Genomic DNA, 13776 nt, shown 5'->3' with positions numbered 1-13776 from the left:
GGGGGGGGTGGCTGCAGGGGTGTGTCTGTGCCACGCCCAACAGGTCCACAATGGGTGGGGGGGTCCCTAAGCCCCGGACCAGCAAGGTGGACAGAGGAAGGTGAGCGGGAACAGGAGGAAGGCTGTCCAGGGCCTTGGGGTCTGTAAACACTCGGCTTCCTGCCCGCTTTACGAAGCGCTGGGGACCCTGGGGACCACCATCCGTGGGCGCACACCCTCTTACTCATGCCACGCTCAGGTGCATTACACCGGCCTTCGGATGAAACGCACTCCTGGGCTGACCGGACCGCGGACGAGGCAGGGAAGAGATACTCACGTCCACTTCTCCTTGGTCGATCACGTAGAAGTTATCTCCTTCGTCCCCTGTAAGGAGAGAAACAAGCTGTGCACACCGCAAAGGGCACCGGGGGCCAGGCTTCCGTCCTCCCGGAAGCTGGACCTGCCCCAGCTTCACAGAGGCCAAGGTCCCTGGGTCTCGCCGGCTGTTTCTTGTTAAATAAAACTCGCACGCATGACACGAGGCTTGACCCACAGGGGCACGCTCCCCTCGTGCGGCCCCCCATGCTCCGTGTGTGGTGGGCCCCCATGGTCCCCGCCTGGCCCGTCTCAGGGTCCAGCTTCACTGGTGGAAAGTTACGGAGACGTGGGGTTGGCGTGCAGAGAGCCGTGACTTTTCTCGCGGGCGGGCGGGCCTTGTGCTCACGGGAAGCCGGCGGCCCGGCGCCCTGGCTCAGGGAAGCAGGGAACATACCTTGCTGGATGACAGTCTCCCCGGCGATGTGCGTGACAGGGAACATGGCGTCGAATATGTCGCTGGAAGAGAAAACGCACGGCATGTAGGGGCTGCTGCAGTGCGGGGCACGGACCCCCCCCCCCCCCCCCCCCCACCTCACGCGGAGCAACGAGCTCCGGTCACCCGGGGAAACGGAAAAACCCGCCTTCGGAGGAAATCATGACCCTTCGTGGCCCTGCCGTCCGGGCAACAGCTCCCAACCTCCAGACCGTGTCCGTGCCGGGATCCACGGGGTTCTCGGTCTGGGTCTCCACAGAAACGCAATCACACCGCACGCACTGCGTCAGACACAAAAACAAGCTGACGGCAGACCCTGGCTGTTCCTCGCGTCAGGAAACGTGAGTCCGCCCGGACACGTCCTGTGGGCCTGCTTTCTGCACACTTCCCTCGAGGGGCGTCCCGAGATCCCCGAGGCAGGAACCAGGGCCTCTACGCGGCCTGGCCGGCCACCGGGGCCTGACCCGCGGGCTGTGCCAAAGGGCGGCCTGGCCGTTAGAGTTTCCTAAATGTGGCTGTCGGATGGACCGAACGGGCAGGACACGGGCAGGACACAGGCAGGGGGGAGGTGGAGCGTGGGACCCTCATCTCCGCGGGACTGCATCCAGAATGCACTGTCAGACGTCAGCCTCGCTCCCCAAATGCGATGGCCACGCCCAGGAGACCACGCCCACCCACCCACCCACGGGGTCCCGAAGGAGAATCGGGCAGCTGGGGCCCCTGTGTGGGCAGGGCACACGGGGGGGGGGGGGGGGGGGGGGGGGGGGCCTGCCTCCTCTCCCCCCGCTGAACGGGAAACCTTCGCCGGACTGGTCAGGTCGAGTGAACCTCAGAGGAACTCGCGGGAGTTGGACACGACCCCCCAGGGGCAAGCGCGAAACCAGAGATCCCAACAGCCTTGTGCTCCGCTGTCTCTAGGGTCCAGGAAACGTTAAAAAGTCACCCTTGAAGTAGTAGCTGTTTCCTCCCTGAGAAAGAGGACAGGAGCCGCGGGGTGGCAGGGGCTTCAGGGTGTTTGCAGGAGCCCCTCTGGCCCTCTCTCCCCGCCCCCGCCCCCCGGGGGAGCCGGTATCTGTGCCCCGGCCTGGGCTGCACTTCTCGGCCAGGGGGGACCGTCTGCAGACGGGTCTGGTCAGTTGTCCAAACTGCATTGCTTCAAAACCACAGCATCAGGGATCTCAAAGTGAGCAGATGTTGAAGAAACGATTTTACAATTCCTGCCTCGTTTTTAAAAAAATTCTCAACGGTAATGGTAAAACATTTTCCCAAATGCCATGAGTAATCAAAGCCAACCCCGGGACCCGTCACCACCCAGCCGGGGCAGGTGCTTGGGACAGCGGTCAAGCCCCAGGGCAGGGCCGCAACCCACCGCCCACCCCACACGCGGCCTGCACTTCCATTCCACGCGGACGAGCCCATGGAAAAGTCTGTCTCGATTTGGTGCCTTTGTCATTCACACAGAAGTAACGGCTGTAACTCCAGTTTTTGTCCTGTGCTTCGTGACGTGTGTCCAGATGGAGAACCCCTTAGCGGCCGTCCTGCCGAGGCCAGGCCAGCACCCCGCTGACCACACAGGCGACTCCCCAGGTGCAGAAGCGGCGATGACGCCCAATCTGTGAACAGCGAGGCCGGAGAGCCCAGCCCCATGCACCAAAAAGGGCCGCCCTCCCCCTTTTCCCTCAGAAGAAGCTAACGCCCCCAGAGCCCCCCAGCCTGTCACCAAGGCTGGAACACAGGCCGTGTGCGGGGCGGACGCCGAGAGGCCCCCCTCCTTCCCCACCTCTCATCCTCTCAAACAAGACCCGATCCTTCCTGCCTCTTAGCCCTTAATGGCATTAAAAGACTCTGATGAAAAGAGAAACGGTTTTCTATTCTCATCTGTAAGTGACCTCTGGAAACCTTTACTGAAGCTGTCACCTGCATCTCAGCGTCTGACACCGGGTCCTGCCGCGGCCCCCGCCAGGCTCCGGAACTGGGCTTGGCAACTCCTGGGTCGGGGCCTGAGCCAGGCCCGGGGACACAGCCCTCGCGGCCGTGGAGACACAGAAACGTGAAGAGGTTACAGCCCTCACTCCCCAAGGACGCTGGCCGGGTGCCCTCCATCCGCCCGCTTGCTCCGAGGTCAGACCTGCGGCTGTCTCGTCCAGACAAGGAAACCAGAGACACTAAGTAACTCTGCCAAGGTCAGCAGCTGGGAAGAGGTGAGGCCAGGCCGCACCCCTGTCTTCCTGTGCAGGGCTCTGTGGGGCGCCCGGGGCTAAGCGAGGCCTCCCGGTGTGTTCGGGGGCACGGGGCCTTCCCGGTCTCAGAAAGTGCCCTCAGAGAGCAGGTGGTGGAGGGTCCTGGCCGCCAGCCCCAGGGAAGCCACAGGCACACCCTGCCCTCCTCCGATCTTGGCCTGACGGTGGGGTCCTCTGGCTCCTGAGAGGTCCCCAGGCCAGAGTGGTCGCCACTCCCTCAACAGCGGGGAGCAGCTGGCGAAGGGGTGCCTGCTGGTCCTAGCCTCGTGTCCATGTGGCCCCGCGGGCACCTCTCGCCAGAAGCAGGTGAACTCACCTCGCTCGAGGGCAGCGAAGGGGCCCTCAGGGTTTGACCAGGAGTGATGGGGGCAGAGGCATTATCTATTCATTTTGTTTTAATTATGATTACTTATTGGTACCGATGGTTTCTGTCAACTTCAGGCCAAGGTTGGTTCTCAGGCCCGCTGCGCCGTGGATGTCTTCGGTTTCTAGGTGTGTTTATGCACGCCTTCCAGAAAAGCAGAATAAATAGAAAAACCAGCGCAGTCAACGATATGGAGACAGGAATCCAAACACTCAGACAAGCGGTCTGCAGCAGACTGGCCCAGGCACTCGCACACCTGCCTGCATCACAGCGAGCAGGGGCCTAGGGAGCACCCGACGGTGAGGGAGCCACGAGCGTGAGCCTCTTTTGAGACAATCTGCAACAGCCAGGATGGGTGCGGAAACACATCCCAGGCACCGCTCAGGTGCACAACGGAGGGAAACGCCAGCCTTAGTGGGCTGGTGACTGTCGGACGGCGGCTTTGCCAACCAAGTCTACAGACCCCTTTATGGCCTCCTACCTCCATCCGTGCCGGGTGCTGGGACCCGGAGCAGAGCACCGCTGACAGGGAGCTAGGGCAGGATGGTGGTCAGGGAATGGGCAGACTTGGACCCCAGCCACAGCCGGGCCTGGCCCCTGATGCTCAGGGCCTGCGGAGTGCTGGGTCCCAGGTCCTGCGGGGTTTACGGCTCAGAGACCAGAGCCCATGGAAGTTCCCACCTGACTTACTCCTTGTCCTGGTGCCCCTCCTTCCCTGGGCTGCTCAGCTCTCACCCTCCTCCCCCTGCTGTTGATGGTTTCCTGACCCCATATCCCCCAGCTGACTATGACTTCTGAGAATGAAGACCATCTCACTGCAGTCTGACACACATTGGCCCGCCCAGGTCTGACTCAGAGCAGGTCTTTGGTATGGATGGAAGGACAGAGGTTGGCTGGTGGATGGTGAGTGGGTAGATGGGTGGTGGGTGGTGAATGGGGGGGGTAGATGGGTAGGTGGGTGGATGGGTGGGTGGTGGGTGGATGGGTAGGTGGGTGGATGGATGGCAGATGGATAGATGGATGGCAGATGGATAGATGGACAGATGGGTGGATGGGTGGATGGGTGGATGGATGGATGGGTGGTGAATGGGGGGGGTAGATGGGTCGGTGGGTGGATGGATGGCAGATGGATAGATGGATGGATGGGTGGGTGGTGGGTAGATGGGTGGGTGGATGGATGGATGGGTGGGTGGGTGGTGGGTGGATGGGTGGGTGGATGGATGGATGGGTGGGTGGGTGGTGGGTGGATGGGTGGGTGGATGGATGGATGGGTGGGTGGGTGGGTGGTGAATGGGGGGGGTGGATGGATGGATGGAAGGAAGGAAGGAAAGATAGATGGAGAACGAGCTGTCTGTTAAGGCAGCTCCAAGACAGGAGATCAACTAGAACATGGTGTGGGTCTTGTAACAAAAGTCCCTGCTTCCTGAAGCCATTCACTGAAAATGGTGGCTATCGATCTAGATTCCTCAGACGGAGCCCAGTACCCTCGACCCAAAACAAAGCCTCACTAACCTTCTCCCATTTGAACCTCACAAGCATGGAAAGACATTGGCTCCCATCACTGTCCCCACTCTACCGACAGGAATATCAAGGTTCAGAAAGGCTAAGTGACTCACCCACAGTCACGCAGCTGGTTTGGGATGCAGTAAGGCTGACCACCCCGTCAAGGTCCCACTCGCTCATGCTGCAGAGGACGCACAGAAGAACAACCAGGGCGGGGGAGTCTGCTCTCTCTGGCCACGCGCCAGGCCCCGACTCGTGGGGTGGGTCCATACCGAGGTCTGGCCTCCTGGAGATGTTCCCAGGGCAGGAAGGCTGGATGCCAGCCAGGACCCTGCACGGACCACAGGGCATCACCCCCCCCCCCCCCCCCCCCCGCCTACGGTCACACTTGCACTTCCAGTCACACCCGGCTGCCCCCTGGATCCCACCGGGTGCCCAGTTCCCAGGCGGGAAAACTGAGTCCCGGAGAGAGCCACATCCTGAGAGCTGCACTCTCCCTGGTTCCAGCGACAAGGCCACAGGCATCAGCGGGCATCAACTTCAAAGCCTAGACCACCTGTCATGCCTGACACCCTGGGGGGTGGGGTGACCCTCCCCCCGACGCCTGACTCCCTGGGGGGGGTGACCCTCCCCCCGACGCCTGACATCCTGGGGGGGTGACCCTCCCCCTCACTCCTGACTCCCTTGCAGGGGAGTGACCCTACCCCCAAGCCTGACTCTCTTGCGGGGGAAGGGGGTTCACGTGAAGTCATGTTTTCAAAGACAAGTTCAAAATGAGGTCCCAGCCTTGAGGTCAGAATGCCACCAATGAACCCCGACTTAAGGTATTTCAGGGAAGAGCTCCTGGCCCATCTCGGGAGCTCATCCCCACCAAATAAAGCGGTGTAAACGTGCCACAGCTAAGCCCCACGACATAGAAAACCTTGGGTTTTTGTCTGTTTTCAGTCTAAACCCCATACACAGTCCAAACAGTCCAAACGCAAGTCAGTATGTAGAACATGACCTCCGGCTGAGTTACTTATCTCGACCCTGAAAATAAGACTTTGCAGGATGAAACCAAGCCGGCTGGGGGCCACCAGACACTTCCCGGGTATGAGGAGTCCCTTTGTCACGTCACTGTCACCTCAGGCCGGCCCCCATCTCCTCCTCTATCCGAGCAGAAAACAACCCCTGGGCGCTGACCCCTGGGGGTGTGGACAGGAACCCCCTCTGTCTCTGTACCCCCTCTGTCTCTCCCAGGAGGAAGAGGGCGCACTCACCCTGCTGGGGTGAAATCTCGGCTCAGGCACTTCTCACTACAACCTTGTGGCATTTATCACCGTCATCCCGCTGTGGTGAGAGGAGGACTGAGGCACAGAGAGGGTAAGGAACTTGCTTGGGGTCACACAGCCAGAAAGTGGGAGTGCAAGACTGCAAACCAGGTGATCCGGCATATAAGCAAAGTCCCTTCACGTCAGGATGCTTGTCTGCGATGGGCACGTGTGACCTTTACTAAATTAAAACATTTTCCTCCTGGGACTAGTTTGCTAAGAATTTTTATAATAGGTGCTGCGCTGTATGAAATTCTTTTCCCACACCTACGTCATCTACCACACAGATCTTTTTCCTGGGATCTATCAATGTGGCAACACATGGACAGTGTTCTGAGCTCAAACTGTTTTTGAAAACCAGATAAACCCTACCTGATCTGGATGTGTGGTTTTCAAAAATCAAGTTGGATCTGTTTGGCTATTTAGGGTTTTTGCATCCACGTTCACAGAGCATATACTACACCTATAATTTTTTTTTAATGTTTATTTATTTTTTAGAGAGAGACAGAGCACGAGTGGGGGAGGGGCAGAGAGAGGGAGACACAGAATCCGAAGCAGCTCCAGGCTCGGAGCGGTCAGCAGAGCCCGACGCGGGGCTCGAACTCATGACCCATGAGATCACGACCTGAGTTGAACTTGGACGCTTAACCGACTGAGCCACCCAGGTGCCCCTACACCTATAGTTTTTATACGACTTCTTATTCGTTTTCTCATACTGCCCGTACCACGTGCTGGGATCCAGATTATACTGTCCTCGTACAATGAGCTGGGCGGCTCTCCTGATTTTCCGTTCTCTGCAGCCACTGGTAAAAGGAGAACGATCTGTTGACGTTGGACAGGACTCTCCCGTAAAGCCGTCGGGGCCTGGCCTCTCCGGAGGGGGCAGGCCCTTGGTTACCATTTAACCTCCTTAGTGTTTATTGATCGTTCCACACTTAACTGTTTCTTCACGTGCCAATGTTAGCTGCACGTTCAAAGTTAGCTCCCAACATTTAAAAATTGACAGAGTTATAAAAACCGAAGGTTTTGGCTTTTCTTTAAAAAATAAAAGTTAGCTCTAGCTACACGGGGTCTGTGTTCTCACAAAGCAAGAGCTCAGGCCATTTCCACCCTGGTCAGACCACATGCTCTCCGTTTGGCCACCATCCCCAGAAGGCCACGGATTCCTGCCCCTGCAACCGTCTGCGTGCACCAGCCCGCCCCTGCACCCACTGTGGGGAGCCTCACACGTGGGACTTCATCACGGCGGGGGGGAGGGGGTCGTCCTGTGACAACTGCTTCTCTGATGGCAACCCAGGAACCCATTGCCACTCCTCAACTTGCCTGGAGAGACCCCAGGGGCGGCCTCTCCGAGGACTTAACCCATCCGGAGAACGGGCAGGCGGCATGCTCACAGGCCACGGGGCATGTAACCACTCGTGAAGCACTTAGCAGAATGAGCCCCGCCATCAGGAGCTCCCGTGACCGTTTCTGCCGGCTCCAGATCCCCCCCACACGGCCCTGCTAAGATGCCCACGCGTGTCTCAGGGTCCCCTGGGGATGAAGCCAGCCGGGGCACGTCGCACCCCCGTCTTCGCCAGCCTCACGACCCAGCACGGCTTCTGTACCCCTTGTTGCCGGCTCACATTTGCAACATACTTGGAGCTGCGCAGTCCAGGCGGCCTGCCCCCACCCGTGCGAAGCTGCAGAAGCAAACAGGCCGCTCCAGTTCTCAGAGCGAGGCCTCCCTGAGCAGGACGGGCCTGGGAGGGGGCACCCAGCAGCCAGACCTGCATGTGGCCCCACGCACCCGGCCTCCTTCTAGTGCTGGGACGCGGCGGGGTGGGACTGACAGGGTCCCACACGGACCCCCCCCTCCCCAGCTCCAGAAACCCACGGTGCTGCATCTCGGAAACCCTGGCGGGTGGAGGGCATTCCCGGGATTTACGCAGGAAGCCCCAGGACACGGGCCACAGGGTCGCCTCCAGGAAGAAGGAAAGCAGACCGCATCAGTGCTTTCAACATTTCTGGATCTCTGCTTCTTTAAACGACTTACTCGGACAAACGTCAAACTTTCAGAAGCACAGAGGGGACGCGGATGTGGGAGGGGGATGTGCTACACCTCCGGCTGGCAATGTCCAAAGAGCAGAAGGCAGCCCCTCGGCCGTGCACCGGCCGCGGGCGTGCACAGAAGCGCACGTCCGTGTACCACGAAGAACACAAGGGAGGCGGGAGTGATGTGAACAGAACGCAAGAACAAAGACCGCCCAGGCTGCAGAAAGCGCGTCCCGGTGCACACGAGCGTGTTTTCCTGGCTCCAAAGTGATGCCAGAGACGGGGTGTCTGGTCCGCCCCCTTCAGAAGTGGTTCAGAAGGACCCAAGCCTGCCGCCTCGGCCACGGGAGAACTTCTCTCCGGCTGTTTGGACCCGGTCAATGTCACCCAGGGAAGCAAGCGCCCGGGACCCGCAGGCCAAGCTCTGGTGCCCACATCCTGCTTTATGCTGCCTGTCACAGCCCGAGTGACAGTGGCCCCGGGCTGTGTTGAGGCCTCTCCACTGTTTGGGTGAGAGCTCACTATGTTTCTCCATCCACCGCAAGTTTCCAAACAATCCTCTGTAAACAGCGATAACTCAGGCGTGGCCGTGTCCTCTGCAGACACGGTGCTGGAGCACCAGGAGCTCGGGAGCCTCTGCCCCGGGGGCCTGGTGCCACCTCGTCTGCAGCGGTCCCCCACGCACAGACGCCGCGCCCTGGAGAGGGGCGCACGAACACGCGCCCGGGACTGCGGTGGGGAGCGTGTCCGCAGCACCCGGGCCGGGGGCCGGGGGCCAGGATCGCCAGCCCAGAACCTCCAGCGCACAGCCCCAGCCCTGCCGAGGCACCTTGGATGGAGACGGGCGCCCGCAGGTGTAGGCTGAGGCCGGGGAGCTTTTCTCTTAAGAATGTGCCCTCTGACCCCGCAGGGCGGCTGAGGCTCTATTCCCTCCCGCGCTCGCTCTGGAGGCACAGGTAAACACACGAGGTGCGGTGCGCCCGCTGGGCCGCCGGGGACCGCGCTGTCTGCAGTCACGGCAATCTGTAACACCTGACGGCTGGGGACCGGTTACATAAATTACTAATTACGGACCAGGCGAGGGCACTGCAGACGCACCTCTGCGCGGAACACGGGCGTCCGTTACAGGTCTGCTAAATAGAAAACATCTCGCAAAACGAGTCTGACGGAACTGCAAGGAGGAACAAACCAACCCAAATTAGACTGGAGCGTTTCCACACCCCTTTGTGAGTTCCCGGCAGCTCCACAGGCAGAAAACCAGCCAGGACGCAGCTGAGCTGAAAAGCACCATCGGCTAAGCAGACGCGGCTCACGTTGACAGGGCTCCTTCTCCAACACAGCAGAACACACATCCTGCTCGAGTTGGCAGGAGTTTACCAACATGGGCCACATCCTGGACCGTAGAATACACCTGAACACATTTAAAACACTATGGTGCACAGCGTCTCCTCCTGGGCCACAGCGGAATTAAACCAGAAATGAGTAACAAAAAGAGAGCTTGAGAGTCCTAATATGTGCGGGTTGAAAAACACACTGAATTAACACACAGGTCAAAGAAGAAGGCTCAAGAGAAACCGGGAGTGTTTCTAACTAAACACAAATGAAAATGCAGCTTATTAAAATCTGTGGAGGGGCGCCTGGGGGGGCTCAGTCGGTTGAGCGTCCCACTTCGGCTCGGGTCACGATCTCACGGTTCGTGGGTTCGAGCCCCGCGTCCGGCTCTGTGCTGACGGCTCGGAGCCTGGAGCCTGGAGCCTGCTTCCGATTCTGTGTCTCCCTCCCTCTCTGCCCCTCCCCGCTCAGGCTTTGTCTCTCTCTCTCTCTCTCTCAAAAATAAACATTAAAAATTTTTTTTTAATGAAATGAAAATAAAAATAAAATAGGAAGTGAACAGAGAAAATCGACAAAACCAAGCCAGGTTCTTTGCAAAGATGAATAAAGTGTCTTTGCAGAGACACTAAGAGTCTGATAAAGGAATGCTACGAACACCACAGTGTGAAAACCTAGGTGAAAGAGACCAGTTTTTTTGAAAGACATTACCCACCAAAACTGACAAGAAGAAATAGGTAATATATGCAAGAAATTGAATCAATAATTATTAATTTTCCATAACAGAGGGCCCGCAGGCCCGGAGGGCTCATTAGTGAATTCTGTCAAATATTTAAGGAAGAAATTATACCAATTCCCAACCATGTCTTCCAGAAAACCGAAGCAGAGGAAAGTTTCTCACTCATTCTACGAGGGCAGCATTAGCCTAACACCAAAACCAGACAAAGGCCTTACAAAAAAAGTGAAACTACAGACCAATATCTCAAGATATGGTTGCAAGATACAAGCTTAATATACAAAAGCCGGTCACTTTCTTACATACCAGCAATGACACAGTGAAATGTGAGATTAAAAACACAACACCATTTACAGTAGCACCCCTCAAGATGAAATACTCAGGCATAAACCTAACAAAATATGCATGAGATCGATGTGAGGAAAACTACAAAACTCGGATGAAAAAAAATTAAGTAACACATACAAATTGTCAACTGGATCCCAACTTGATCTACAGATTCAATGCCAATAAAGATCCCAACAAGTCATTTTGTAGAGATCAACACACCGACCCTACGGCTCACACATAGAAGCAAACGACGCCGAACAGCCTGCACAGTATTGAAGTCTGAGCGCAGACTGCCGGACGTCAGGACCTGCCAGAGGGCTGCTATAATAATTGAGACAGTGTGGTGTTGGCAAGAGTACAGGCAAATAATAGATCCTGGGAACGGAATGGAGAGCCCAGAAATAGAACGCCCCGAATACAGTCAACCGACCTTTGATAAAGGAGCAAAGACAGTCAGTCTCCCCAACACTGACCTGGAACAAGAGGATGTCCACACGCTGAGTCTAGACCCAGACTTTACTTCCTTTACAAGAACTAACTCAAGATGGATCATAGATCTAATCATAAAACACAGGGGCGCCTGGGTGGCTCATTCGGTTGAGCGTCCGACTTTGGCTCAGTGATGATCTCACCGTTCACGGGTTTGAGCCCCAGGTCGAGCTCTGTGCTGGCAGCTCAGAACCTGGAGCCTGCTTCGGACTCTGTGTCTCCCTCTCTCTCTCTGCCCCTCCCCTGCTCACACTCTGTCTCTCTCAAAAATAAATACACGTTAAAAAAATGTTTTTAGGGGCACCTGAGCGGCTCAGTCAGTTAAGCGGTCTGACTCCGGCTCAGGTCATAGTCTCACGGTTTGTGAGTTCGAGCCCCACGTTGGTCTCTGTGCTGACAGCTCAGAGCCTGGAAACCGCTTCGGATTCTGTGTCTCCCCATCTCTCTGCCCCTCCCCCACTTGTGCTCTGTCTCTCAAAAATAAATAAATGTAAAAAAAATTTTTTTTTTAATTTTTTTTTTAATTTTTTTAACACTTTTAGAAGATAACAGAAAACAATCTAGCGACCTTGGGTTTGACAATGACTTTTCAGATGCAGCACCCACAGCCCCCCGGATGGAAGCCTGGCTGCACCACAGAGGACACGTGCAGCCATCCGTCCTCGGAGGGCACCGAGAACCCCCAGGGGGTAGCGGAGGCTCCAGGGGCCACCCGACTGAGAGCCCCATCAACCCCGGCTCCTGCGGGGCACCTCTGGGCGAGGGTGAGCAGCCCCAGGGAGGTTCGAGCACCACACCCAGTCTGACTCGCCCACCGGGAGACCGTGGAGAACAAGGCAGGCGCAGTCCCTGCCTCGAGAGGTGGCAGCAACACGGGGTGGGTGCCGAACAGCTGGGGCCTTCCGGCTGTTGCTTTTCAACAAACACACAGAGGCTCAATGCCAGGTCAGCCCCCTGCCGGCCTCAGGCCGTGGTCGGAGCGCAGGTAAGAAAGCCAATCCCTTGCTTGCCACTGGGCAAAGACCATGCGAGAGGAGAGGCACCAATGCCCCGTGTGGACAGACATCGGCAGTGCCCTGGTCTGCTCGGCCTGGGGGCCCAGTAGTGGGGAGGACACCCCAGAAGCAGCTGCCGGTACTTACGGCAGATCGACCAGAGACAGAGAACGGGCACAGAAGGCTCCGGGTCAGGACCCGTCCCACATGGTAACCAAGCCTGGGCTGGAAACCTCATCACCACCTCTGCACAACGGGCTCAGAAACAGGGCCTGGGAGCCAAGGGGAGTCACCTCCAAGAGCCTGTCTCCTGAGACTCAGGTTCTAGATCTTTCTTCAAGGATTTCATGCCAGCAGCCAGGGCTGGGCATCCGGCTCCGGGGCAGGCTGGGGGCTGGCGGGGGGGGGGGGGGGGAGCGGTGGCGGGCGGCAGTGTTGAGGGGATGCGCAGAGAAGCCAGCCGGCAGGAGTCCGTCTGAGGTTCGGCCTGGGTCAGTGCAGCCTCCCTGCCAGACGGCCAGGCAGTGGGCAAGCAAGTCTGCCCTCTGGCCCCGACTACTCGGGAGTAACGTGGGGCATCCTCGCCCAACCACCTGAGACTTGCGGAGCTCCACGGCCTCATCTGTCTCCCACCTGAACACTACCGTCCTCACCTCCTCCAAGCAGTCCCCTGGGATTCCCCCCCCCCCCCCACACCAGTCAGGGCTCCTTGGTTCTCAGGCCCGTTTGTAGAGCAGGTGGCTTGAGCCCCTGAGGAACAAGATTCGGCGTTCTGCAGCCCATGGCAGTGCTAATCCTGGAGGGACGTGGGTCTCAGAAGCCCTCAGCGGCCCTGCGCTATCCTCACAGGGCCGGGTGACCCCGGTGTGGAAGTTTACAGTGAAGAGGGCCCCCCCTTCCCAGCTGCCCTTCTGCAGGCCACGTCCACAGCCAGGGACACGACCCAGGAACTCTGCTGCCCTCCCCCTCCCCATCACCTCGCAAGGCGGGCGTGTTCTCCAGGGTCAAAGGCATCTCGCTTATTTTACACCAGAGGGCCCACGGACCGGTCACAAGATCCAGGCAGCCGGCGTCGTCATAACCGCAGACCCCGCTCCAAAACGCAGCGGCCTGTCTGTAGACACCGCCACCGGGGCTCCGTGGGCTGGGGACGCGCGTGCTTTCTTTCCACGGCTGCGGGCCACTTCCCAGGGTGGGCACAGAGGCACCCAGGGCCAGGGAGGCGGGGTGGAAGGGTGCTTCGGAGGCTGAGGTGGAAGGGTGGGTCACAAGCCGGCCGGCCAGGGGGCAGGACCCAGGCCCCAACAGGTGGGCAGCCGGGAAGCACCAGCACTCGGGGCCAGGGACCGGCGGTCCTCCTGGGAAAAGCCGGAGCTGCCCAAAGGAGAAACAAACTGCCCCGGGTGTGGGGGTCCTGCCAGGGGGTGCCAGGGGGGGTCCCTCCAGGGGGTGCCCGGGGGGGTCCTCCAGGGGGTGTGGGGGTCCTGCCAAGGGGTACCGGGGGGGGTCCCACCAGGAGGTGCCAGGGGGGCACCGAGAAGGGGTGCCGTAGGGGTCCCACCAGGGGGTGGGAGGGTCCCGCCAGGGGGTTCCCGCCAGGAGGTGCCAGGGGGGTCCCACCAAGGGATGCCGTGGGGGTCCCGCCAGGGGGTGCCG

The 13776-nt window shown here is 58.8% G+C and overlaps 1 protein-coding gene across 1 annotated transcript in view; it reads right to left on the bottom strand.

The window, feature by feature from the left end:
* PRKAR1B (protein kinase cAMP-dependent type I regulatory subunit beta) overlaps positions 1-13776 on the bottom strand; it is an 85001-nt gene that overhangs the window by 15800 nt on the left and 55425 nt on the right. The window contains exons 5-6 of the mRNA XM_049639032.1: positions 752-813; positions 317-363 (exon numbers count right to left, since the gene is read on the bottom strand). Of these exons, the coding sequence (XP_049494989.1) occupies positions 317-363; positions 752-813 (109 nt within the window). The remainder of the gene's footprint in view (positions 1-316; positions 364-751; positions 814-13776) is intronic.

This window comes from Panthera uncia, chromosome E3 (genome assembly GCF_023721935.1).
Source record: "Panthera uncia isolate 11264 chromosome E3, Puncia_PCG_1.0, whole genome shotgun sequence".
NCBI classification, from domain to species: Eukaryota; Metazoa; Chordata; class Mammalia; order Carnivora; family Felidae; genus Panthera; species Panthera uncia.
This window is presented reverse-complemented; position numbering and strand designations above follow the sequence as displayed.